At 43.6% G+C, this 26,036-nt stretch overlaps 2 protein-coding genes across 2 annotated transcripts in view; one reads left to right on the plus strand and one right to left on the minus strand.

The window, feature by feature from the left end:
• The window catches only part of ZW10 (zw10 kinetochore protein), a 35,749-nt gene extending 23,939 nt beyond the window's left edge, over nucleotides 1-11,810 (minus strand). The window contains exons 1-7 of the mRNA XM_047071356.1: nucleotides 11,629-11,810; nucleotides 8,081-8,215; nucleotides 3,721-3,822; nucleotides 3,452-3,529; nucleotides 3,139-3,298; nucleotides 1,428-1,580; nucleotides 753-944 (exon numbers count right to left, since the gene is read on the minus strand). Coding sequence (XP_046927312.1) covers nucleotides 753-944; nucleotides 1,428-1,580; nucleotides 3,139-3,298; nucleotides 3,452-3,529; nucleotides 3,721-3,822; nucleotides 8,081-8,215; nucleotides 11,629-11,733 — 925 coding nt within the window. The 5' untranslated portion in view covers nucleotides 11,734-11,810. The remainder of the gene's footprint in view (nucleotides 1-752; nucleotides 945-1,427; nucleotides 1,581-3,138; nucleotides 3,299-3,451; nucleotides 3,530-3,720; nucleotides 3,823-8,080; nucleotides 8,216-11,628) is intronic.
• A 4,221-nt stretch (nucleotides 11,811-16,031) lies between these two features.
• CLDN25 (claudin 25) lies at nucleotides 16,032-17,168 on the plus strand. The gene has a single exon (XM_047072320.1). It carries the CDS (start codon nucleotides 16,455-16,457, stop codon nucleotides 17,139-17,141), a length of 687 nt encoding a protein of 228 aa, XP_046928276.1. The 5' UTR covers nucleotides 16,032-16,454; the 3' UTR covers nucleotides 17,142-17,168.
• Nucleotides 17,169-26,036: the final 8,868 nt, after the last annotated feature.

Genomic DNA, 26,036 nt, shown 5'->3' on the forward strand with positions numbered 1-26,036 from the left:
ACTAAAAATAATTATTCAGAGCAATACAGAAAATGGCTATCAAGATCGTGAATATATAAAGATCTACCCAACTGGCTGAGATGGAATGTACTTTATTTCTTTTTTTTTTTTAATTTTTTTTTTTCAACGTTTATTTATTTTTGGGACAGAGAGAGACAGAGTATGAACGGGGGAGGGGCAGAGAGAGAGGGAGACACAGAATCGGAAACAGGCTCCAGGCTCTGAGCCGTCAGCCCAGAGCCCGACGCGGGGCTCGAACTCACAGACCGCGAGATCGTGACCTGGCTGAAGTCGGACGCTTAACCGACTGCGCCACCCAGGCGCCCCTGTACTTTATTTCTTAAATCTAGTTTGTTTCTACCGGATGAATGGGATCTTCCCAATGAAATACGTAAAGCAGTACTTGGTTCATCTCTGCTTCGCCCATAATTAAAGCAAGAGTCCCAACATGTGATGCTACAAGTCTAGTGAGAGAAGCATGTCCCAGAATTTAAGTAACTATTACAAGTACAGAATCTGGGGTACCCTTGGTGACCCTACTTTCCATATGGGGAGGAAAATGATCGTAAAGCAGAGCAGGAAACAAGAAGGTAATGACTTTACTCCTATGGCATAATTTACTCACCTCCAATCCTCTATACATTCAACTTGGGGGCATATTTATCTACCTTAAAATACTATTTACTTTTAAAAATAATATTGACTTTTTCCCAAGCGTAAAAATATGAGAGCACCAAGGTAGGGACACATACCTAGAAGGTGTTTCTGGAGCACTTCCAGTACTAGTCTGATCTTTGCAAAAACTTCAGAAGGTGATGGATGTTCCAAGTCAGTCATCACAGATTCAAAACGAATACTAATGATGTTAGGCTGGCTTTCTACCACAGCATAAAGGGATGGGCAAGATGCCAGAGGCCTAAGGATATACTTCAGCAGCATCTGACCTGAAAAATTTTATGAACGTTCATCAGAAATCACTGGAAGAAACTTTTAAAAAGCAAGCATGCCGCAACACCCAAAAAAAAAAAAAAAAAGAAAAAAAAAAATCTTTGAACCTAACAATAAAAATACATATAATGTGACATCACACACCACTCATTATGCATGGCAGGTTTTACCACTGAGGTTTCCCAGACTGTCTATAGGACTTTATTTAAATTATTCAAAACAGTCCAGTAAAATAAATAGCAGTAGCTCGTTTAAAACAAGGAAAAAAGGAAAGACAAGAAAGGATCCAACCCCTTAATAAAAAGGGTTATATTTATGAGAATTCCATTTGATAAATCATGAGGCCAAACCCTACATCTATCATCAATATTATCTAGAGAACAGACTTCTCTAGACTTCTTCTCTAGACTTCTTTGCTACTCCTTAAACACTGAACCTTCTAAGATTTCATGTAAATGAAACAAAGTAGTATGTTTTACCAAATGATTTAAGCTTCATTTGTAGCTCCCCAAGAATAGAAAATGCCAAGAGCACCGAACTGATTGGTGGCCCAGGGGTCTTCTCTTCTTTCTGAGATTGTTCAATGCATAAATGAAGTTCTGTTTGTAGGCAAGATTCCAAGTTGCTGGTATCTAAGAGAAAGGGGAAAAACATCAGCTATCTCAGCAATACAATACATTCCCACTTCTGTTCCTCAGAGCTCATTCACTACTGAGATTCCTCAATATGTGGTTTTATTATAATACACTTCTAATGTAACCAAATTTTATTTTATTTTTTTAATGTTTATTTTTGAGAGAGAGAGACAGAGCATGAGCAGGGGAGGGGCAGAGAGAGAGGGGACACAGAATCCAAAGCAGGCTCCAGGCTCCATGCTGTCAGCAAAGAGCCTGATGTGGGGCTGGAACTCATGAACCGTGAGATCATGACCTGAGCCAACTTTGGACGCTTAACCGACTGAGCCACCCAGGCGCCCCTGTGACCAAATTTTAATTATGACATACATGTCCTTGGCATCACTTTAAAACAGAAAATGACTGTTTTTGGGATATTCAAAGAATCAAACTAAGTGCAAAAGCAACATGATGTGCCTAATAAATGCTTATTAAATATGAATGGAGTGAAGGTAAGGAATGAAAAGTGAGGTCCTGGTCTCAAGATATCTCCTTTAATGTTCTTTCTTACCGAGTATAGAGAACAGCCTAACAAGTTTAACAAGAAGGTTGTATTATAACAAAGTATTAACACGCCTGCTATCTTCTCTTAATTTTACATTCTGCTCGGAAATAATCCAAAATTTTCTAGATTACTTCCTTCAAAATATGAAATATTTTGTTTGTATAAAATACATATGTGTATGTTTGTGTGTATGTCTATGTACACACATACATATACAGTGTATTTGGAGGCCCCATGTGGACATGGGCCAGGGGATGGGAGAGACTGTGACCTTTCCCCTGAAACAAACTAAAATTTTCAAGATTCAATACTGGAAAAACATACTAGGGGTAATGGCATGTCGCTTACATCTACTCTCCGAGGTTTTACTTTGTGTAAACAAGACTTCCAAGAAGGCTCACACCTACAAGTGAGCAGAGAGACTGAGAGCCAAACAACATAAGTCAAAGCCAGGGCCAAGTAATCCTATTTCTTCATCTTATAAAGCATCCCGTATCGCATGATTTTGCCACTATTTTTTCCCCAAGGACTGAAAAAAATTAAGCCAGACCCCTATCCCACTGACCCCCTGTCTTCTTTCCTCACCAAGAGAGAAAATGGTAGAACAGCCTTTCAAAGCTTTCTAGTCAAGGTAAACTGTTGGGAGTAGGGCTGCTGGGAATGGGTGTACCTACAATGCAGTGGAAACTTGGTGTGGTTTTAAACCGCTGGGACCTCCTCTACCACACCATCATCACGTGAATCCCACCCACCCAATCATCCTCCTCTTCTGTCCTCCTTCCTCATGATGGGGACAGAGAGAAGGATGTAAGGGAAGTAAAATGAGGACACTTCAGGAATCCAGAGGAGTGAGTCCTAACCAGCATTCTGCTTGATATGAGAATTCAGTGCAGACTCGAATAATGATAAATGAAACCTCCTCATCCACCAAAATAAAATATTTAGAAATATTCAGAGGCCAAACTGGTTCAGGCAGATTAAGCAAAGCAGTCCACCTGAGGTCAGCAGCACCTTTTGATGGCGGGAACTTCCATACAATCAGCTTCTGCCACTCTTCTCCAAGGTGATAGAGTATGTTCTGTTTCTGTATTGTGAGCTCCATGCTGAGCGATTTCAACATTTTTAAATCAAAGCATTTTCTGGATTTTAGTAACTTCAAGCATTTCTGTGCCTGGCAGTGAAATGGAATCATCGTTAGACATTCCATCTGGACTCAGGGCAATTAGAATCTATTTGTATAATGATAAGGAACACACAGAACACAAAATTTACTGAAAACAAGAAGAGTACTAATTGCTCATACTGTGGAGAAAGAGTTTAATACCTCTTCCAGACACTGGGCAGCAGTAACATACTTCTTCTCTGTTAATGCGCAGTTATATTCTTCAATAGCAGAAGAAAACTGAAAAGATAAGCATGGTTATTAGGTATTTCATTTTATACATCCTATTATTTCAAGTCTGTCTGCTTTTGTTTTTAAAATATGAAAAAAAACCTTAGAACCAGGGGATACACATTTAAAAATGAGACCAACTGAAAACAAATAATTTTCTCGCCCCTGAAACACTGAAGTTTGAGTTGAGTTTTACTGACCTCTTGCAGCTGTTTAAGCAAATTCAGAACTACCGAGTCTCTTTCCAACTGTTGCTTCAAATCTGTAAATTCAGCAGTTGACACATGAAGATCCCGGCGGACCTAATCCACATCAAAGAAAAGTACTTTCAGGCTATACGGTATCTAAGAAACAAGACGTTTGTAGCTAATTCATAAGCTTTCGTAGGCGAACATAATTCACGTTGAAATTTAAATGCTGGTTAAGAGCGGAATAAAAAAAACACAGAATGTATGAGGAAGAGATCTTAAGCATCCACTTAGTCCAAACCATTACCCTCTGCAGCAATACCTATTCCCGGCAACATAATACGCTCAGGTCACCATCTATCCTTAAGTTAAGCAGTATTTTTCATCAGAGAGCTCATCTACCTGGATGACTAGAGCGGTATCCCCGTTGCCAAGTGACAACTCATTCCACAGCTGATAGCTCTATTAGAAGGACTTTATGTTAAATCAGAATCCACCTCCCATCCTGTCCTGCCTTTTCAGGGACTTTGCACTATTAATTATTTCCTCTCTTCTGTACCTTTACTTCTTCCTAATTCATTCTTCATTTATAAAATATACACTGATTGAATACCCACTAGAGCAAGGCTCCTTCCTTCAGGTTTAAACATGCTGAAATCTCCCCCCTCTTTGAGAAAAAATTTCCTCTACCTCAGCAACCACGTATATTTCTCAGTAGCTACCTTATTTGTCTCCTCCCTCTCATAAAACCAACCTTCTTTCAAAAGTGAGCCATACTCACAGTCTAGTTTCTCACTTATCGTTCATTCTGTAACTCGCTGAGATCTGGTTTCCATCAAAACTATTGCAAAATAGTGTCCAAAACACCAATCAACTCCTTGTGGCTAAATCCAAAGCATACGTCATCAGTGTTTAACTATCTATCAGTACAGTTAACTCCTTTCTCTTAATTCCCTGAAATTATTCTCCACTGACTTTCCTCCTAGTTCTCTGGCCATTTTCTTTGGGTCATTTCATTTGCCCTCTGACTACTTCACACATATTGATATTCCTTTCTCCCTGGCCCTCTTCCTACTCTGAACCAGTGGTTCTCAAAAAATAATCTTTTTTTTATTTTTATTTTTTTTGCCCCACTCCCATTCGAGGACATTTGACAATATTTGGAGACATTTTGGGTCGTAACAAATGAAGGAATTCTACTGGCATCTAGTGAGTAGAGGCAGGGGATACTGCTAAATACCCCACAATGCACAGGATAGCCCACCACAACAAACAACTATCCAGCTCCAAATATCAACTGGGCTGAGGTTGAGAAACCATGCTCTATACACTCTCTCTGGGCAATCTCATCCATTCCCATGGCTTCAATTTCTAAGGACTACTATCTCAAGTCCATATCATTTTCCTAACCTTCAAACATGTATATGGACAGGTGACATGCAAATCCATTTTCCCATTCTCTCACAGTAGGAGCACGTGGCTACCCAATGAGACTATACGTTCTAGCTTCTCTCAGTGGAGTGTGACCATGTGTCTAAGATCTCACTACTGAAATCGAAGCAGAAGTGATGTGCACCATTTCCAAGTCTGAGTCAGGAAAACACATGAGCCTCCTCCGTGCCCTCTCTTTGCTCTTAACCTCTGAACAAAATGCTCAACCGGCCCACTGCTCTGAGTAATACACTATCCATCTGCCATCCAAGGAGTCTCATGTCTTCTAACAGCATCCATGAAATCGTGGCAGGCTAACTAGCTAACTTGTGTGTAGATTAAAATCTGAGACCCCCTCAAAGTTCTTGACTGTATAGGATCAGCCTGCTAGCCTAAACTACTGCAAGTAAAGAGCCATTTGAGCAAATGCATTTCAAGGTCTGTCTGTCTCTCTCTTTTCGTTTCTTTTCGAAGTCCAGCCTTTGTTTTAATACACTCCAACTGTGTAGCTCCGCTGGGATATCCCAAAGGCTCCCCACAAAAACCCACTCCTTCTCTAGACCCTCTACTGCAGTGAATGGCACATCAATGACCTGGTTCTTCACTATCCTTGACCCCTCCATCTTTCACTCCCCACCTAATGTCCCAAAGATCCTACCTGTTAAACATCACTAGGATTCATCCTCATCCTCTCCTCTATTCTCACTGCCACTGACTTCAGAGCTGGCCACTGTCCTTTCTTCCCTGATTAGTTTAACTGCCTCCTTATGCTTTAACTGCCTTCTCATTTCTCGGTCTCATTTTCCTCAAGTCCTTTCTTCAAATTGCCAGCAGAATGGGATTTCTAAAATTCAAATCCAATGTCACTACTCTGCTTAAAAGCCATGGAGGCATGGCTTCCACAGGGCCATCAAGATAATTTCCATACCGCTTAACCTGATATACAAGGTCCCTGCTTACCTTTCTAGTCTCATCTTGTGTCCCTTTCCACCACACTCTCTAGACATGAGTCACGTGGAATTGCCACAGCTCTCCAAAAGCAACATCTCTCATTACATCTATGCTTCTGCAATGCTATCTCCTACATCCATCTGAAACACTCCTTCCTCTTTGTCTAACTACCAAGCACTTCAGGTTTTGGTCTGATACTATTTCCTACAAGAAGCCAAGCTGAGCTGTATTTTCCCTCTCTGACTGAATTATTTCTACTTAATGTGTATCATACTACTTTAGTCATCTACATTAAGCATGAGATTCGCATTGTGAAATAAAAAATTGTCTTGTCCAGCAGCTACCACAGTATTTCACACCTAGCAGATGGCTCAATAAATATACCAAATGGCTAAATAAATCTCTATTAATATCTACCTGTTCAACCTAATTCCGCTTCTCCAGCCATAAATTTGAATCTTACTAAGGCTAAATGCCCTTAGTTTCTTTCACTGTTCCAATGATACAATGTTTAGGCATGGACCTTCTCATTCAGACCAGGCACCTTTCAAAATATAACAACCAGAAATGAATAAATTTCACCACCCATAATATGGCCAGCAAAAGGTACAGACAGGCCATGACCCTCTTGTTCCAGACACTGTATGTCTAGTAGTACAATCTAAGACTGCACCACTGACACGCTGATCAAACAATCAACTAATTATAAATACACCTTGAAAATATGATTTGAACTGTGACAGAGTTGTAAAGTAACAGATTTATGTTTATTAAAACCTCTAATCATCATGGTCGATGAACTGGCGATCGATTTTCCAGGTAACCAGCGGTTTCCCCATTTGTGAATAAAATTTTCTACAGAACTTTTGAAAAACGCTTCTGCTCATTTTCCTTCTTTAGTAATTATCACATAGAGAAAAGACTTGGGTATCTTTCCTTGAGGACCCTGAAAATGCTTCACCAACTTGATTTGGGGTATCAATGAGCCCTGCCCAAGAATTTGGCAATAGATATAGAAGGCCTCGAAGAATACACCTGTTTAAACCTCTAGGGTCAGCTTTCCTTCCCTCAAATGATTATGTTTCCTAAAAGTAAAATACAGGGAAAAAATTCTGGTGAAATAACATAGGTGAAAAAACGTTTTTAAAATTATAAAGTGGCTATTTTTGTTTGCAGACTGTCTGACTTCTTTTTGTGATGGCAGCACTCCGGCAAACGTGATAAGCATTTCTAAACCCACCAGACCATCCAGAAGAAACACAGCAAGTACTGGCCCTACACAGTGATACAGTACGAGATGGGCAAGGATTCTCTCTGCATCCAGAGAGTGGCTTTATGACAGGAAGCACAGTGCTTGTAATTGGCAAATCAAGCCTGGGTAGCTCAGTCGGATGACCATCAGACTCTTGATTTCAGCTCAGGTCACAATTGTGACCTGAGTGAGGGTCATTGCACTGTGTAGGTCATGGGACTGAGCCCCATGTTGGGCTACACGCTGAGTGTGGAGCCTGCTTGGGATTCTCTTTCTCCCTCTCCTTCTGCCCCTCTCCCCCGCCCACGCGTGCATGCACTCTCTCTCTAAAATAAAAAAAAAAATTTTTTTAATTAAAAAAGAGACAGAAACATTTTAAACTAAGAGGAGACAAGAGAAAAGGCCAAATGACCCAGTTCTAAGCTTTATCTGTTTTTATTTTATTCTGAAGACAATAAAATTCTGAGATTATTTTTTTAATTTATAAAATGCTATTCGAATGCAAGACATTATTATTATAGCTTTAAATTTTTACTATGAAAATCATTTAAATTATAGTTTTGGACAATATTTCTATTTTAAAATTGGCAGTTACCCTAAAATTATTTAATGCCACTTCCATTTACCAATAAGAAAAGTGAGGTCTTGAAAACTTATACACAGAACTGAATTGTCTTAGGAATCAGGAAGCTGAACTACCAGCCTACAAACCTAACCAATATAACAAACCATTCTTACCTCACTCTCTATCCTAGATTTCAGCAAGTCAATGTCCTCAGATAGCTTATCCACTTGGGTAACCAGGTCCTGTGCACTTTGCATGCTAGGCAGGAATTCACTATACTTCTTGCTGATCATAGTGCACACCTCACCCTATAAAATAAGACAGAAGAATTACACTGAGATGAGTCGAGAACTCTATTAAAAATATACAGCTCATCTTCCATAAGGAATCCTCCATGTTGGAGCCTTCTTGCCAGTTACCCACACTTTTCCTCCCAGCCAATGGGTTTCTTTGAAAAGCACATTTCTCTTCACAGAGCTAGAACAAATAATCCTAAAATTTGTATGGAAACAGAAAAGACCCCAAATAGCCAAAACAATCTTGAAAAAGAAAACCAAAGCAGGAGGCATCACAATTCCAGACTTCAAGCTATACTACAAAGCTGTAATCATCAAGACAGTATGGTACTGGCACAGGAACAGACACTCTGATCAATGAAACACAATAGAGAACCCAGAAATGAACCCACAAACGTATGGCCAACTAATCTTTGACAAAGCAGGAAAGAATATCCAGTGGAATAAAGATAGTCTCTTTAGCAAGTCGTGCTGGGAAAACTGGACAGTGACAGGCAGAAGAATGAACCTGGACCACTTTCTTACACTATACACAAAAATAAACTCAGAATGGATGAAAGATCTCAATGTAAGATAGGAAGCCATCAAAATCCTCAAGGAGAAAGCAGGCAAAAACCTCTTTGATCTTGGCTGCAGCAACTTCTTACTCAACACACCTCGGGAGGCAAGGGAAACAAAAGCAAAAATGAACTATTGGGACCTCATCAAAATAAAATGCTTCTGTACAGCGAAGGAAACAATCAGCAAAACTAAAGGCAACCGACAGAATGGGAGAAGATATTTGCAAACAACATATCAGATAAAGGGTTAGTATCCAAAATCTATAAAGAACTTATCAAACTCAACACCCAAAAAACAAATCATCCAGTGAAGAAATGGGCAAAAGACATGAATAGACACTTCTCCAAAGAAGACATCCAGATGGCCAACTGACACATGAAAACATGCTCAACATCACTCATCATCAGGGAAATACAAACCAAAACCACAATGAGATACCACCTTACACCTGTCAGAATGGCTAACATGAACAACTCAGGCAACAACAGATGTTGGCGAGGATGTGGAGAAAGAGGATCTCTTTTGCATTCTTGGTGGGAATGCAAGCTGGTGCAGCCACTCTGGAAAACAGGATGGAGGTTCCTCAAAAAACTAAAAATAGAACTACCTTATGACCCAGCAATTGCACTACTAGGCATTTATCCAAGGGATACATGTGTGCTGTTTTGAAGGGACACAGGCCCTCCCATGTTTATAGCAGCACTATCCACAATAGCCAAAGTATGGAAAGAGCCAAAATGTCCATCGATGGAGGAGTGGATAAAGAAGATGTGGTATATACATACAATGGAGTATTACTCGGCAATCAAAAAGAATGAAATCTTGCCATTTGCAACTATGTAGATGAAACTGGAAGGTATTATGCTAAGTGAAATTAGTCAGAGAAAGACAAAAATCATGACTTCACTCATATGAAGACTTTACGAGACAAAACAGATGAACATAAGGGAAGGGAAACAAAAATAATATAAAAACAGGGAGAGGAACAAAAGAGAAGAGACTCATAAATATGGAGAACAAACTGAGGGTTACGGGAGGGGTTGTGGGAGGGGATGGGCTAAATGGGTAAGGGGCACTAAGGAATCTACTCCTGAAATCATTGTTGCACTAGATGCTAATTTGGATGTAAATTTTTAAAAATAAAAAATTAAATTAAAAAAAGAAAAAAGAAAAAAAAGAAAAGAAAATCACATTTCTCTCACCCTTAAGGATCCTATAACATTATTAGATGCAAGAAGACAAAAATCACCAAATTCCGCCAGAGCCCAAAAGCTGTACAAATGCTAAAAAAGAAAAGGGGGAGCCAGTTTTCATATTGAACTAGATTAGCTCAGACTATAGCCAGCAATTTTAACCATACAGCCAACAGAAAAGCAAATAGACAAATTAAATTCACAATCTGTATACTTCAATTTATGAATTTCTATCTTCTTGCTTATAAAACTTTAAGGCCTGATCTTAGAAGTCTAACTTAATTTGAGTTTCATCAATAAACAAATTACTGAATACTTTGCACTGAATGCTTTGGAAGATACCAGGGTAAATTATGCCTGCTTACAAATAACTTATTTTTAAGTAGGAAAAATACTATACACTTATGTAACCAGAATACAAAAATGTAATTAAGGAACAAAGTTAATGTCCTCCAGAAACACAAATGAGAAAGAGGTCGCTTCTGCTGGAGCAAAATGGGGATATTTTTCATGCAGAAAACTGCATTTGAGATGGAACATAAAAAATGGGTAGAATACTACAAGCAAAGATGGAGAAATGACAACGTAAACAAAATTGGGAACCCAGAAAAATATTGGGTCTGCTTGGAGCACAGAAAGTAATTGTCAGTTGGCTGAAGATTCAAGTTGGTAAAGGAAACCTGGTGAAAGGAGAGTTAGATCCAGAACGGTAGGAGCCTTGAGTGCCATGCTAAGGTAGCTTAATAGTCTTTCCACCATATAAAAAGTGGTGAAAAACGCTACAGCCCTGTAAAAGAAGAGATGCCAGTAACCTGAATACTTACTGATTTCAGGAAACTATTTTCATAACATCAAGGGTTGTTAGGAAGACCTACTTCTTGTGCCTTTATGATACGGTGCCAAACCTGCTCCCTTAAATTCAGACTTCATGCGGGTGCACATAATTTTAAATGAATCCAACAGAGATGTGGGTGAATACTGGCAAGGTAAGGACAGCAATACCAAGTGAAAACTGTGGATGGCTGCGTGCTTTTTGTGTGTGTATCAATCTCAAGACAGCAGGGTCCACTAAAGTGCTCTTTACAAGTTTTGTAACACTGAGGACAGCCTCAAAGCACTTGGGGGTGAAGAACAGAGTTTAATAAACATGTTAACAGATTTGAACAACAGAAATTTCAGAGAGGAGAAAGGTACGATTCTCCCAAAGCTATTTTATTCATCAACAAATCGTACAAAAAGGAATGGGTGGAGGAAATGCCCTAGGGAGTCCTGCCTGCATTTCTCTCTCTCTCACAAGCTCCCTCCCTAGACACCTCGGGGCTTGCAGTCCCACCTCTCCTGCTGGTCTCCTCAGTCTTCCTCCAAATCCCCCGACCCCACCCCAACCCTCCCCAACCTAACCCCACTCCCCAGCCACCGTCTCCTTCTTCCCTTCAAGCCTCCCCGCCCCCCCCCCCAGTCCCCAGCCCCTGTCCGGGCTCGCCTCCGAGCCCTCTCCTCAACTCAAATACTTCCAGCCTTCCCACTTCGCATTCTTCTCACTCAGCCTCCCCACCTGACTCTGCTCACACCCACTCCGTCTGCCCTCAGCCCCCATTCCTTTCCCGGTCCCTCCACAAACAGAGCCGGGTTCCTTTTCAGTCGGTCCCCGGGTGCCAGGCCCTCCTTCACCTTAATCTCCTCCACCCGCCGGGTCAGGCGGCTGATCCGAGTGCCCAGATCCTCCTTCTCCAGCCTCCCCGAGTGTGCCAGAACCTCCGTCACGAACGAAGCCATCGCCACGACTGGAACCAACGCTGACGGGGTCACTCTCCCGTGGCCAGCGCGGCAGTCCCAGTCCCGCCGCCGGCGGCGTTGGCGCGCGGCCTGCCGGGAAACTGAGTCTCGCGAGGCTCAGGCCGCCGCTGGGAAGGCGAGGCCGCACTACAACTCCCAGCAGGCACCGCGACTGTCCTAGCGAGGAACTTCCACGGTGTTCCGTAGCTGGCAAACCAGGGGAGACGCGTTTCCCTCCCTAGCTATTTTCAAACAGCTTGTCTCTTCCCGCCTGTTTTTCGCTAGACGAAATGAAGGGTTTTTACTTAAAAATCAGCCCTAAATGAACCTTTCTCAACTTCAAAACGCTTACCTGTGACACTTAGCGAGCTGGAATACCGGACGAACCCATCTTGATCTTTTTTCGTTGAATATTCACTTTCGAGGGCTACAGCGGCCATCAGAGTCTATGTGAGTAGTGCCCTCTGGAGTTGTGCAAACGAAGTGGCGTCACCTCATAACTAAAAGTCTGACTAAATTGCACTATATATATGTATATATATTTTTTATGTATTTATTTTTGACAGAAAGCGTGCGAACAGGGGGAGGGCCAGAGAGAGAGGGAGACAGAATCCGAAGCAGCCTCCAGGCTCTGAACACAGAGCCCGTCGAGGGGCTCGAACCCATGAACATGAGATCATGACCTGAGCGGAAGTTAGAGACTTAACTGACTGAGCCACCAGGCATCCCTAAATAGCACTCTTTTTATGTTGCACAGTTTACAATGCAATCTATGTACATATATTACATCATATAGATCTTTGTTCATATATTACATATATACTATGTCATGTAGCAAATATGTGTTACATCTATGTAATAATACATTACGTATTTATATTGTTTGTATTATTTATATTACCTAAGTATAAATAACGTTAGTACTGTGTGGACTAGAACAAGATACTTAACACTTTTTTTCTTTAAAGTGTATTTATTTTGAGAGAGGGAGGGGCAGAGAGAGAGAGGGAGAGAGAGACTCCCAAGCAGCCTCTGTGCTGTTTGCATGAAGCCCGATGCAGGGCTCAAACTTATGAACCATGAGATCATGACCTGAGCTTAAGTCAGACGCTTAAGGGACAGAGCCACCTAGGCGCCTGTTAACACTTTCTATCAGAGGTTAATAAATCAACTTGATGAACAATTTTTAAAAAATTGTTTCATTATTTACTGTTACATACTGAAAGATGTTCACAATATACTATGTACACTATGATTGTTTTTTAAAATAAGTAGATACAGATACATATACAGAGGTAAAGAACATACACCATATTAGTAGCAGACTTACGGGATTTATTCTCTTCTCTATGTTTTCCTGTCTTTCTGTAATAAACATGTACTGCTTTAGTTAAAATGTCATGTTTAATTTTTTAAAAAGGTATCTTGTGAGGGTTGACCTCAAGTAGATGCTGATGTTAATTAAGGTCCTTGTCAATTTTAAGTGTCTATATTTTAAGTGTCTGTAGGACAACCCGCTTATCCCAGTGAGGCTAGGGCGGCTTCCTGTGACATGAGCAAAGGACAGGAAACTGGGGTTGAGACAGGAAGTACAAAGGACAGCCTAACATACTGGGAAGGCATCTCTCTCTAGAAAACCAGATCAGCTTCTGTTCAGTAGACCTGTCAGCCTCACTTTAATTCTAAATGCTGTTACTAGAAAGGTCCAGTGAGAAAGAAGGACCTGCAGATGACCTTCCTGAAAACTTGTATTATATATTTATTGAGTAACTACTGTATGACAGACAATGGACTAGGCTGGGAATCCAGAATCCCAGGAAATATTATCATTGCTATCTTGAAGGTAAATGAGAGATTGATCCAGATTTTGTGGGGCCTAAATCTTATCAGTTGCTGGGAGGGGGAGGGCCTTTTAAGGAAAAGAATATAAAATAAATACAAAATTCGGTACAGGCCTTAGAAGGGGCATGGGCAAGTAACAGGCCCTGAAGCTAAGGTACAGAGGGCAGAGGAAATGTTGGAGGAGGAGCACCCAGGCTCTAATTGAACCGGAAAAGTTTCACAGTAAGGAGGAATCTGAACTGAGAATGGAAGGAGGGGCCACTTTGAGGTTGAGCATCTGAGATCTTCTCCGGTTAACTAATCCATGGGTCATACCCACAAATGCCACTGCAAGGCTCCACCTGTATCTGGCAGAGAGACCACTGGATTAGTGGCACAGTGTTCCTCGAGTTTTCTGGGAAGACCCAGAGTTAGGTTGAGGAAGGAGAAGAAAGAACATAGGGGATGGAGTGGGATTGCTACACACAGTCCGTGCATGTGGGCATGAATGAATATTTGAATAAGTAAAAAGAAATCAATAACATGAATGGGTTCTGTTTTCCCTCACCAACCTGACCTCCTACCTGGTTCACACTTATCATGGTTTACATGTCTTCCAACTCACAGATGGCCACAAATGGTCAAGAAAGGGCTCTGAAGAAAAGGCAAGGAAATAAGGAGCAGTATCTGAGAGAATCCGTCCTGAGCTCATACACATGTGACATGCCTGTTTTCAAGAGTCAAAACATCAGACACCAATCTGGATGAACACAGCACAAGCAGGCAGCATTTCCAGGGATCCATAATATTTTGCCATTGTGTTGGTTAGAACATGTGGTTGTTATAAAAGCACCCCATTTGCTTCAAAATAGTGTGAAGGGAGGGATGTGAATGGTGGATGCAGAAAGATTGGCATGTGGGGATCATTTCTGAAGCTGGGTGGTAGGACATGAAATTTCTTTACCCATTTGCTCTACTTGTGTATGTGTTTGAAATTTTCTATAATAAAACACGAAAGAAAAAGAGAGCCTTCAAGAGCCTTCACCTCCCTCCGCCCCCACACCACTGGTAATCTGATCAGGCTGTATTGAGACATCATTCGGATAATGTCAAGGTGGTGTTTCCTTAGATCCTCATCCTCACTCCCCCCATCCCCCCCCCCCCACCAACACTCCTGCTTCCTGATTGCACCACAGGGCAATCAGGAGGTTAAAATATGAATAGGGAAATACATTGGTCAACATTTATGTCTTCGTTATAAGAAATCCCAATTTTGGGGCATCTAGGTGGCTTAGTGAGTTAAGCGTCTGTCTCTTGGTTTGGGCTCATGTCATGATATCATGGTTCGTGGGTTCGAGTCCCTCACCGGGCTCTGTACTGACAGCATGGAGCCTGCTTGGGATTCTCTCTCTCTCCCTCTCTGCCCCTCCCCCGCTCACTCTGTCTCTCTCAAAATAAATAAATACACTTTTAAAAAAAATCCCAATTTTCTTCTGTGTGTTGCCATAAAGATTAACCCCCTACCCCACATGTTGTGTCACCAGTGTGTGTGCACATTGAGGGAGGAATCGCTGTTGTAGCCTGGAGACAGAAACATGGAGTGTCACAGTCTGAGTCCCCTGGCTCAGGAGCTGGACCTGTTGTTTACCAGCTGGGGGACCTTGGCAAGTTACCCACCATGTATCTCGCAGTGGCGGTGTGAAAATTAAATAAGGATAAAGTATCTAGTCAGAAGTCTGGCATGTAGCCATTCTCAGTAAATGCAAATTATCTCCTTTCCCGTCCAAACATGCCTCTTTGCAGCAGCAAATAGGAGTATGGAAGCTGGTATGACCACCACTCATTATAGCTGCTGTCCTTCAGCAGTAGGAGAATGGGGAGAGAGCGCTTCCCTCCTGGTATATTCTGGGTCTGGATAGGTTCATTGAATGGGGCATTTTCTATTTTTTTTCTGCTTACAAAAATATTAAATGGTAAACTTATCAAATGTATAAAGTACATAGACAAGCACAAATAGGGAAATAAAAACTGGTCACTTGCTGGTCTCACTTAACGAATCAAAAATATTTTTCGTGTCATTGAAGTTTCTTCTACATCACTTTCAAATGGCTACCTAGTACTAACCAAAGTGTGCAATCATTAATAATATTTCAATGGACATTTTCATAAATCTTTGTATATATTCGCAATAAATTGGGGTGAGTTCCTGAAGGTAAGGTGCTGCGTCAAAGTATGTGTGTATTTAAAAGTATGAAATTCGGGGAGCCCGGGTGGCTCATTCTTTAAGCATCTGACTTCACCTCAGGTCATGATCTCATGGTTCACAATCTCATGGTTCATGAGTTCGGGTGAGCTCCAGCCCTGCTTTGAGTGAGCCTTGCTTCCCTGTCTCTCTGTCTCTCTGTGTGTGTGTGTCTCTCTCTCCATCTCTCTTTCTCTCTGTCTCTCTCACTCTGCCCCTTCTTTCACTTGTGCTCTCTCTCACTCTCAAAAAAAAAAAAAAAAAAAGTATGGAATGTGAAGTCATGTTGCCCTCCAGAAAGATCTTATCAGTGTATATTCCCAAAACACCATTCTCATCCTCTCGGAACTGGGGAGTGATTTTAACTTCAGGTTTATGAATTTACTCATCAAATCGATACTGATGGCTTACTCTCTAGCTTTTCTTTGCCTCTCATGGGACCCTCCCCCAGGACCCACGCCCACATCCCATCTTGGACACACCCCTAAACCCAGTGTTGCCAAGCTCCTGGCACCTGCCTCAGCTGCTGCCTAAAAACTGAAACAAGAGCCCTCTCCGAATGTGAAAGGCCTTCCACTGGGTCTCCCCCAAAGTGCTGCCTGCTCACCGGTCACCCAGCCGCCTGTCCTCACTTTCTTGCTCCGTGGTGGGAGCAACCATGGCCTGGAGTTTCCACGGGAAAGCCCAGCTTGGGGGACTGCTCCTCTCCCTCTTCGGCTGGGTCTGCTCATGTGTCACCACCATCCTGCCCCAGTGGAAGACTCTCAATCTGGAACTGAACGAAATGGAGACCTGGATCATGGGGCTTTGGGAGGTCTGCGTGAATCAGGAGGAAGTTGCCGTGTGCAAGGCCTTTGAGTCCTTCTTGTCTCTGCCCCAGGAGCTCCAGGTATCCCGAATCCTCATGGTAGCCTCCCACGGGCTGGGGCTACTGGGGCTCCTGCTCTCTGGCTGTGGGTCCGAATGCTTCCAGTTTCACAGGATCAGATGGGTATTTAAGAGGCGGCTCTGCCTCCTGGGAGGGACTTTGGAAACATCTGCTTCAGCCACTACCCTCTTTCCAGTCTCCTGGGTAGCCTACGCCACGATCCAAGACTTCTGGGATAACAGCATCCCTGAGATTGTGCCTCGCTGGGAGTTTGGAGATGCCCTCTACCTGGGCTGGGCTGCTGGTGTTTTCCTTGCCCTTGGTGGGTTACTCCTCATCTTCTCAGCCTGTCTGGGAAAAGAAGACGTGCCCTCTCTCCAGATGGCTGGCCCTAGAGCCCCGCCGTTCTGTGCCCCAGCAAATGAGTCCAATGACTCCTTCTATCTAACACCAAGACCTAGGAACCTGTTCATCTAGGACCTGCTTCTGCCAAGGAATGTCCGGAATAAAGGAATGTCAGTAGAACCCTTTCCCTTCCTTATTCTTTACCACCTTCTATATATTTTCCTCATTTGGGGGTGGTAGTCGCTGTCCCAACTTGATAAGGATTTGACTATCATGGTGATATAGTGATCCTAATTTGAGAATGAAAAATCAAGGCATAGTTTTCTAGCAAACATGTTTCTGACTTAGATTTTACTTGTACAATATGCTTTTAAACTCATAACATTAATTATGTACTTGATTCATTACTAAGGAAAATATATTGCAAAATTGGCTCCATCATAGAAAATCTAGTGTGAATAGCCACTGCAGATATAAATAGAAATGCTAGAGAATATGCCTTGGCAAATGAAAATGAATTATTGGCCCAGGATAGCCTCTTAAGATAGGAAGCTTCCTTGTTTGTGTTCATTTTCTGCCTCTGGCACACAATTTGAAGGGGAGCTTCACAATATATCTTCGTGATTTTGTAGATTCCTTTTTTTTTTTTTAAGTTTATTTATTTTGAAGGAAAGAGAGTGCACGAGCTAGGGAGGGGCAGAGAGAATCCTAAGCAGACTCCAGATTGTCAGTGCAGAGCCCGATGTGGGGCTGGAACCCACGAAACATGAGATTGTTATGCCCAGAATTCGTGATCCCCAAAGACCAGCAGGGAGCCGAGTCCGATGCAAAAGCAAAGAGCCTTTATTCAAGATAGGTCGAGCTCAATCCCCTACCTGCACTGACGCAGTGGTGAGACACAGGAGAGAGAGAGAGCGGGTTTCAAAAGCACAAAGGTTTTATAGGGATCATGGCCTTAGCCGATTGGCTGGGGAAGGGTCGTGGCCTCAGCCGATTGGCTGCCAAAGTGTGGTCCCAGATCAGCAATTATCAGCGTCACCTGGAACTTGTTAAAAATGCAAATATTGGGCCTGGTGGTCACAGACCCACTGAATCAGAAACTCTGGGGGTGGGGCTCAGCAATCCGTGTTTGAACAAGTCTTCCAGGAGATTCTGATGCACCTGAAGTTTAAGAACCACTGTGTCTGAGGTTGTTTAACATGTTTGGCCTCAGTGTATACAGAACGTTTCTCACTGGTCACCTATTAACCATTGGCTGTCAGCCTTGCTGTGCTATATAAATACCTAGCACCAAACACCATCCCCAGAGACTCTGATTTAATTGGTTTGGGGAGGGGTCAGTTATTAAAATGCTCTCAGGTCATTCTAAGCCTGGACAGGGTTGAGGGCTCCTGCCTCTGGCCCCTACCTGAGAGAAGCCCTCCCTCTTCTCACACTTTCCACGCCTCTCACACTCCCCTTCCTCCCTCCTCAGACTTCGGAGGAATGCATCAATCGGTAGCCTGCTTTCTTAGAAAACATAAGTTACTCAAGGGGGGGATGCGTGGTCTGAGGTTTGAGCAGGAACTTCTTTCTGCGGCCATGTCGGGGACATAGTCACTAGTCAGCCGGCCTAGGTCTGCTCTTTCAAGATCATGACCTGAGCTGAAGTCGGACGCTTAACCGACTGAGCCACCCAGGTGCCCCAGTTTTGAGGATTCTTAATATCCCAGAGGAAGACATACTGTTGTTTCTGCTACATTATGGGGCTGTGAGCGGTCAGCTCTGTGTTCTCAGCGTGAAGTTAAGAAATAGTGTGAATGAGTAGTTGGGTGAACAACTATTCTGGTTTGCCCAGGACTGGGCACTTTCAGTGCTAAAGCTAGGAGAGTCCCAGGCAAACCAGGGCAAATTGATTATCCCAGAATGGCTGTGCCTAAGATATACCCAATGTGGGCATGTACGTGGACAGAATTATCAGCTTCTCAGCATTGTCTTCCACTTCCACCATATGCAAAATCACATTATAAATCCTTCAAAATGGAACCCAAATGTCAGCCGAGCTACCCAAGTTGTGGCTACAAATAAAGTCCCCTTCACAACGACCTGGGTGCCTTTGCTTGTCCCACCTCCACTGGCAGGCCCTCAGCCTCATTACCCACCTCAGGTCTTCCTCAGACATTTGTGCAAGTCCTCGAGGAAGAGCCTCAAGCTTACCCATAAACCTGTCTGTCGGGTGAAAGCACCCTGCCCCTGTTCCTCTCACTGCCATCTACACCCCCCACCCCCACTCCCCTACTCAGTCTAAAGAGTCCACGATTCTTGCAGAAGAATAACTAAAGGTGCTCACTCCCAGTGTCCGCAGAGAGGTCACTTCCCCAAGCTCAGAGGCATGCGGGATTGCTTGCAAAACGGAGACCCCGCTCCCTAGCGCTGGTGCTGCGCTTTGCCTGCTCAGCTCTGGGGCTGCTTGTGCTCAGACGCCTCCCATTCTGGACAAAATGGCCCTGGCTTCTTGATAGCCGCTGCTCAAGCAAGAACACACACACACACACACACACACACACACACACACACACACACACACCCAACACAAGTATAAACAAGTTTGCTGGCATAGCCCAGCACAGTTCCCTCCTCAGAAAAATAACACAGGGTTTGTCGGTTTGTTTTCCTGAGGACATGAGTCAGCCCAGGTGCAACTTCATCTCCAGCAACTTTTTTTTTTTTTTTAATTTATTTTCAAGTTAGTTACCATACGGTGTAGTCTTGGCTTCAGGAGTAGAACCCAGTGATTCATCTCTTACATATGACACCCAGTGCTCATCCCAAAAAGGGCCCCCTTAATGCCCGTCAACGTTTACCTTCTTACCCAGAGTGGGGTGCTCTCTGGGAGTCATGGTTTCTCCAGAAAGCTCCTTTCCCTTTTATATGTGTCCTTTTGTGAATGTCCAGTCGATGTACACAAATCCAAATGACTCCTAGGTAAATACATTTCTGAGCATAAAAGGGCAGTTTGCACCAGTTGTATTCCGGCTTTCTATGGTTCCAATACCAATTTCACCAATCTGAGGTGGGGTATCAGGTTGGGGTAATCAATTTGCCCTGGTTTGCCTGGGACTCTCCTAGCTTTAGCACTGAAAGTGCCCAGTCCTGGGCAAACCAGAATAGTTGTTCACCCAACTACTCATTCACACTTTCTTAACTTCATGCTGGGAAGACAGAGCTGACCACTCAGGGGTGAGGCTCAAATATCCACGAGTTATCCTTGGATCTTTACAGCATCTACAAGATGGATCCATCTCTTCATTCATCCATCTGGTCATTTATTCAGTCATTTAACAAATATGCACGGAGCACCTACCACATCCTTGGCATTGTGCTAGGAACCAGGAATAAAAAGGTAAAAGACAAAATTTATCCCTGCCCCTCATATAGGCAAATAGGGGAGACAAATACTAATATGAAATCACTTAAATAAAGGGAAATGGTAACCACAACAACCCTTACAAATTTGGAAAGTTATGTGCTTCTGTAAGATCACGCAACAGGAGAAATTGTAACCTAGCCGGGAGTCCCTCATGGATACCCTAAAGAAGCAATAATTGGGTAAAAGCTGAAGGATGGACAGCAGTTCTGGTTGGAGAAAGAAAAATGTAGAAGGCAAGGTGAGTGAGGTAGGAAGCAGCCAGACTTGCAGAGCCTACAGGTCATATTATGGGACACTGTCTCTACCTTCAGGACCACAGGAAGCCAAGCATGTGGCCAAGAGTTGGAACTCAGCCCCCAGGTGACCACAGCTGTACCTGCTCCCTCTCCTCTAACACCTCACCCCCACACAGTTTCCCTGATCACACGATTGTGTAGGGAGTAAGAGTTTACAAAACACTTCTACGTATCTTGGTAGTACTATTAAATACATCTTGAGAGGTTTTTTGGAGGTTGGGAGAGCAGATATTATTTGGTTTGCTAATGAGGAAACTGAGATCCAGAAAATTTAGGCAACATGCCCATGGTGAGTAATTACCTGGTCAGGACTTGAACCCAGGGCTTCAAATCAGGGCAGTCTTTCTTCACCCCATCCTGTTGCTTCTTAAAGTTGGGTTGCTAAGATAATCCCCCAGACCAAGGGAAAAATTAGCAATGAAGCAGAAGGAAAAACCAAAGAACTACAAAGAAAAATCTTGTCCTTTGTGCTTTTGTTGAGGCCTAAACATAGGGTTTTTACTGCCAGGTGGCTCACCTGTTCCTTCTGGTGGCTCCCAGCCTTTGTCCCAATCCCATGTTTGCAGGTGCTAATGGGATATTTGTCACCAGCGTGTGATCATGTCCTCCAATGGAAACACACACACACACACACACACCCACACACACCCACACACACTAAATATTTGTTAAGAAAATATTTTGTCTTCCTAACTTTCCCTATCAAGGACACAGCAGCATTTTTTAAATGGGGATGAGAATTGTTGATTGATTCCCAAATAATCAACAGCATGTCATTCCCAGACAGGGATGTGAATCCACTTTTAGAGGAAGAAGATGCTTTTCACTTAAAACTGCCACTGTTTTCATCTACCTACTTTGTAGGGAAAATAATGAGAGATAAAAATAGAACTAATTAAGTCTTGGCTTCAACTCAGCCTTTTCTCATGTAGACTTGCAGCAAATTATTCTAACATGAAAAACACTTCTTTATTGTGGCTACACATGGAGAGGTGTGTTGTCATGTGTATTAGAAACAGCAAAGGACACCAGTCAATCGGAATTTCAAGTCAAAAGCTTTGATTATGTGCACACACTGTAAGAAAGAAACTCAGGGACTCACCAACCAGATTTGATGCCTCAGTGCCATCCTCCCCACCAGGCTGCCTTTGGGTCTGAAAACCTCGCCATCAGCAGACAAGGCATTCCAGAAGGTCCCTATTAAAATACTCATCTGGGGCTCAGTCAGTTAAGCATCTGACTTTAGCTCAGGTCACGATCTCACAGCTCGTGGGTTTGAGCCCCACATCAGGCTCTGTGCTGACAGCTCAGAGCCTGCAGCCTACTTCGGATTCTGTGTCTCCCTCTCCTCTGCCCCTCCCCTGCTCACACACTCTCTCTCTCTCTCTCTCCTTCAAAAAAAAAAAAAACGTTAAAAAAAAATTTTTTTTAAATACCCATCTGTTACCCTTCTGGGCCTCCAAGACTCCAAGACTCTAGAGGAAGAAGTCCTAAGGGAAGCCAATGTGGGTTAGACACATTTGGGGATGGGAGAGAAGTCAGAGGTAGTTTCATGAGCTTCTGGACAGGAGATGTGTCTTAGCAGCCAGGATGAGAACAAAGGACACTCAGAGTTAGGAAAATGTTTGTAGTCACTGGCCTCAAACATAGAATCAAAGAAGCTGGAGGTCACTTTCCACTCTACTGATTGATGGACTTACTTTTTAAGCCATTCTTGCTATTTCATCCACATTTATAGAATGTAGATTAGACTTCTCTGTTGCTCAGAATTTTTAACAAAGCCTCAAAGTCAAGTCCCATGGGTGCTACGTGCCCCCAATTCTAGAGACAGGGGCTAATACACTGCTTCCAAGAAAGGGCCGAGCTGGCCAGCGCCACACCCAACAGCCTATACAAATGAAGCACACAGATTCATTAGGTGGATTCCTGGAAGGGAATTCTTAACAGTTGGTGGGGGGCGGGTATGGTGATGTTCTCAACCCTTCCATGTGAGAACAGGGTGGAGATGGACCTCGAGAGAACCATGCAGAGATGGGAGTTGTTTCTAGCAGGGCAGACAGTACCTGAAACTCACCCACCCCACCCCTGCTGAGCTGCGGAAGCTGCATAGGCCCACGCCTGCTGCCCTCAGGATGGTGCCCAAGAAAGTTCTTGAGAAAACCTGACCTGTGTTGCAGAGGCACAGAGAAGGGTGCCTGGTACCCAGTGAGGGCAGTCTGAATCAGGAGGCTGGCCGGAGCGGGGCATGGCGGCAGCACCTGCACTTGGCCTCTGTGGGGCGGGTGGTGAGCTTTCCACAGCCCAAGTGGATGCAGGGGAGCTAGTCTGGGTGACACTGTCCCAGAGCACTGCTGGGAGGGGCGAATGACTTAACCAAGAGCTTAGAAGGTCTGTAAGTCAGCCAGGAAGTCCAAAAGCCACATCAAAGGACAGTGCGGAGGTTTCTACAGGGTTGTCTGGAGAACACATAAAATACCTCACACAAGAGCTAGTAATTGCATTCCTGACCTAACAAAGGACATTTGAGAACCAGGAGAATATTACTGTTTTTTGTTTGTTGTTTGTTTGTTTTTTAAAGTAGACAACATCCCTTGCCTTCTCCTATAAAGCCTCCTCCCTCAGGCTCTAGGGGAGCCAGGAGTTGGGGGTGAGGAGAGGCACAGAGCAGCGGGGAGAGGAACAACATCCTGTGGCCCCTCCCTTACTGCTAGCTCCTGACCATCGGGCCAAGGCCCGGACTAAGGTGAGGGGAGAAGTGCCCAAAAAACGAATGACCGAACTGGTCTAGATGGGTCCAGACTCTGCAATACCTGCAAATCTTTGTTTTAAGGCTCCCACATGACAGTGTAGCTATGCAATCTTCCTGAGATGCTGTCAGGGGCAGGGAAACAGGATCCCTAGGATCATAATGGAAGGTGGCAATGGAAACAAAAAGAAAACTATTGACTCCCTGTAGCTTACCAAGCTCAAGCTTTTCGATAACACAATTAAAGAAAAAGATGTATCTAAAACAGGAGAAGAGGGGCGCCTGGGTGGCGCAGTCGGTTAAGCGTCCGACTTCAGCCAGGTCACGATCTCGCGGTCCGTGAGTTCGAGCCCCGCGTCGGGCTCTGGGCTGATGGCTCAGAGCCTGGAGCCTGTTTCCGATTCTGTGTCTCCCTCTCTCTGCCCCTCCCCCGTTCATGCTCGGTCTCTCTCTGTCCCAAAAATAAATAAACGTTGAAAAAAAAAATTTAAAACAGGAGAAGAATCAGGCAGAAGACACTGTAATGTTTCTATCCAGCATGAGGTCCGATCCCTTCAACATTTCTCTCTGCCAGTCAGATTGGCCAATATGAACACTTCCACTTGCCAGAGACCCATAACCCTCTGGATATCTACGTACGCCCCAATTATTTAGAACCGACCTGTGAGCCCTGCACAGGTCTGGCCAGCCCTTAAAATTCTCATCCTGTGACAAGTTTCCCCATGAGAACTGCATCCAGGGCTCTGCTCACACTGAGTCACTGCTACATCTATTTTGTCCTTGACTCTTAAAACATTAATTACGAGGTAAGTATTTTCCTGTTTCACAGACCAGGAAAACATGTTCAGCCAGTATTTGAGCTCAGGTGTGTCAGATTCCAGTGTCAATATTCTTTCCATGAAACATCTTCTTAGAAGAGACACCGATTCTGCCGTGATTTGTGAGTCAGGAAAGCTGGAAACCTGTGCAACTCGTGGAGGAGATCCGGCTATTCCTTATGCAGGGATAGTCAGGGTGACTTAGTGAACGACCATGCTACTTTCTGGCCATCACTGGGAATTCTGTTCTTACTATTAAAACCTGCATGCCACCTTGAGAAGACCATCTTTGGCATGCAAAGACATATCTAGCCCACCATCAGGACTCTAGACAGAAAACAGGCCACCTTCCATGTCTGCTTTAGCACTGGGACCAACATACATTCAGTTTTGAAGAATGACTACTGCTGGTTCCTAGGCACCACTTTCGTGCCGACATACCAATTCCAAGCCACCTACATTCTATGGAAGGTCTAGCCTCTATTCCTACTCAAAGTTAATATTCCTGTTCGTTGCTTATCATCACAGTTTCTGGTCCACCTGATGTAACAGGAGCAATCAGGCTTATTATCTTATTTTTGACAAGGGGAGAGACAAGGTCTCTGTCCCGTAGGACCCATTCACCTGCCTATAAATGGTCCACAGGAGGTTGAGAGGTCATCATAACCTGCGAACAGCCTGATGGGCAGTGTAGCGAGCCACAGTGTTGAAAGGAGGAAGACATGGAAACGGTCCTGAAAATCTCTTAAGCCAGTTCTACTCGTCCTTGCAGTAGATTAATAGTTCAGTTTATTGTCCAACAACTTAGAAAGATTTGGGAAATTTTTTTTCAAGGTTCAGAAAAAAGTACTGTAATGACCAAATAGCTGAGAAGCTGAGCCTACGAGCAAACTTTAGGGAACTGATGTGTTTATGGGAATTAAAAGGAAGGTGAATTACAAGAACTGTATTTTCGATATCTCTATCAGAGTCGAGTTCAACATGAGGAGTGCCAAAACACATTCGTCCAGAAAACATGAAAGCCTGTAAACTCTCACTGAAGGAGGTTCTAGAGCTTTTTTTGTAAGACCAAAGAATTCGGGGTGTGGGCGACAACGTAAAAGCCACTTCCTTAGCAGGCACAGATGTTCTTTGAAGGAGTGGCTCTCAGCTGTGCCTGTACACCAGAATCACCTGTGATGCCCTTCTAAACACAAGCAGCGTGGTCCCAGCCCAAATCTAACAAGTCAGGATCTGCAGGGTTGAAGGCCAGCCGCTGTTGTTTTACTGTAACACGGATGATCCTGGACTGGCAGCCAAGGTTAAGAACCACTGCTGAAGAGCTTTCCATTAAAAAAGCAGACCCCCCCCCCCCCCCCGCCTCGGGGCGCCTGGGTGGCTCAGTGGGTTAAGCCTCCGACTTCAGCTCAGGTCACGATCTCACGGTCTGTGAGTTCGAGCCCCGCGTTGGGCTCTGGGCTGAGGAGCCTGCTTCCGATTCTGTGTCTCCCTCTCTCTGCCCCTCCCCCATTCATGCTCTGTCTCTCTCTGTCTCAAAAATAAATAAACGTTAAAAAAAAAAAAAAAAAAAAGCAGACCCCCCTCACCCAACCCAAACAAAAAAGAAATGTAAACAAAAGCAAAATATAGTTCCTTGAAAAGACCTAATAAGCCCCTGAAAATAGTGACCAGAAAAAAAATACACATCACCCAGTTTCAGCATCACTAGAACATCATAGATCCTAGGGAGGGAGGAAGGAAGGAAGGAAGGAAAGGAAG

The sequence above is a fragment of the Lynx rufus genome, unplaced genomic scaffold (assembly GCF_022079265.1).
Source record: "Lynx rufus isolate CCGP_SWC_20201006 ecotype Redwood Valley unplaced genomic scaffold, mLynRuf1.p SCAF_9, whole genome shotgun sequence".
In the NCBI taxonomy this organism is placed as follows: Eukaryota; Metazoa; Chordata; class Mammalia; order Carnivora; family Felidae; genus Lynx; species Lynx rufus.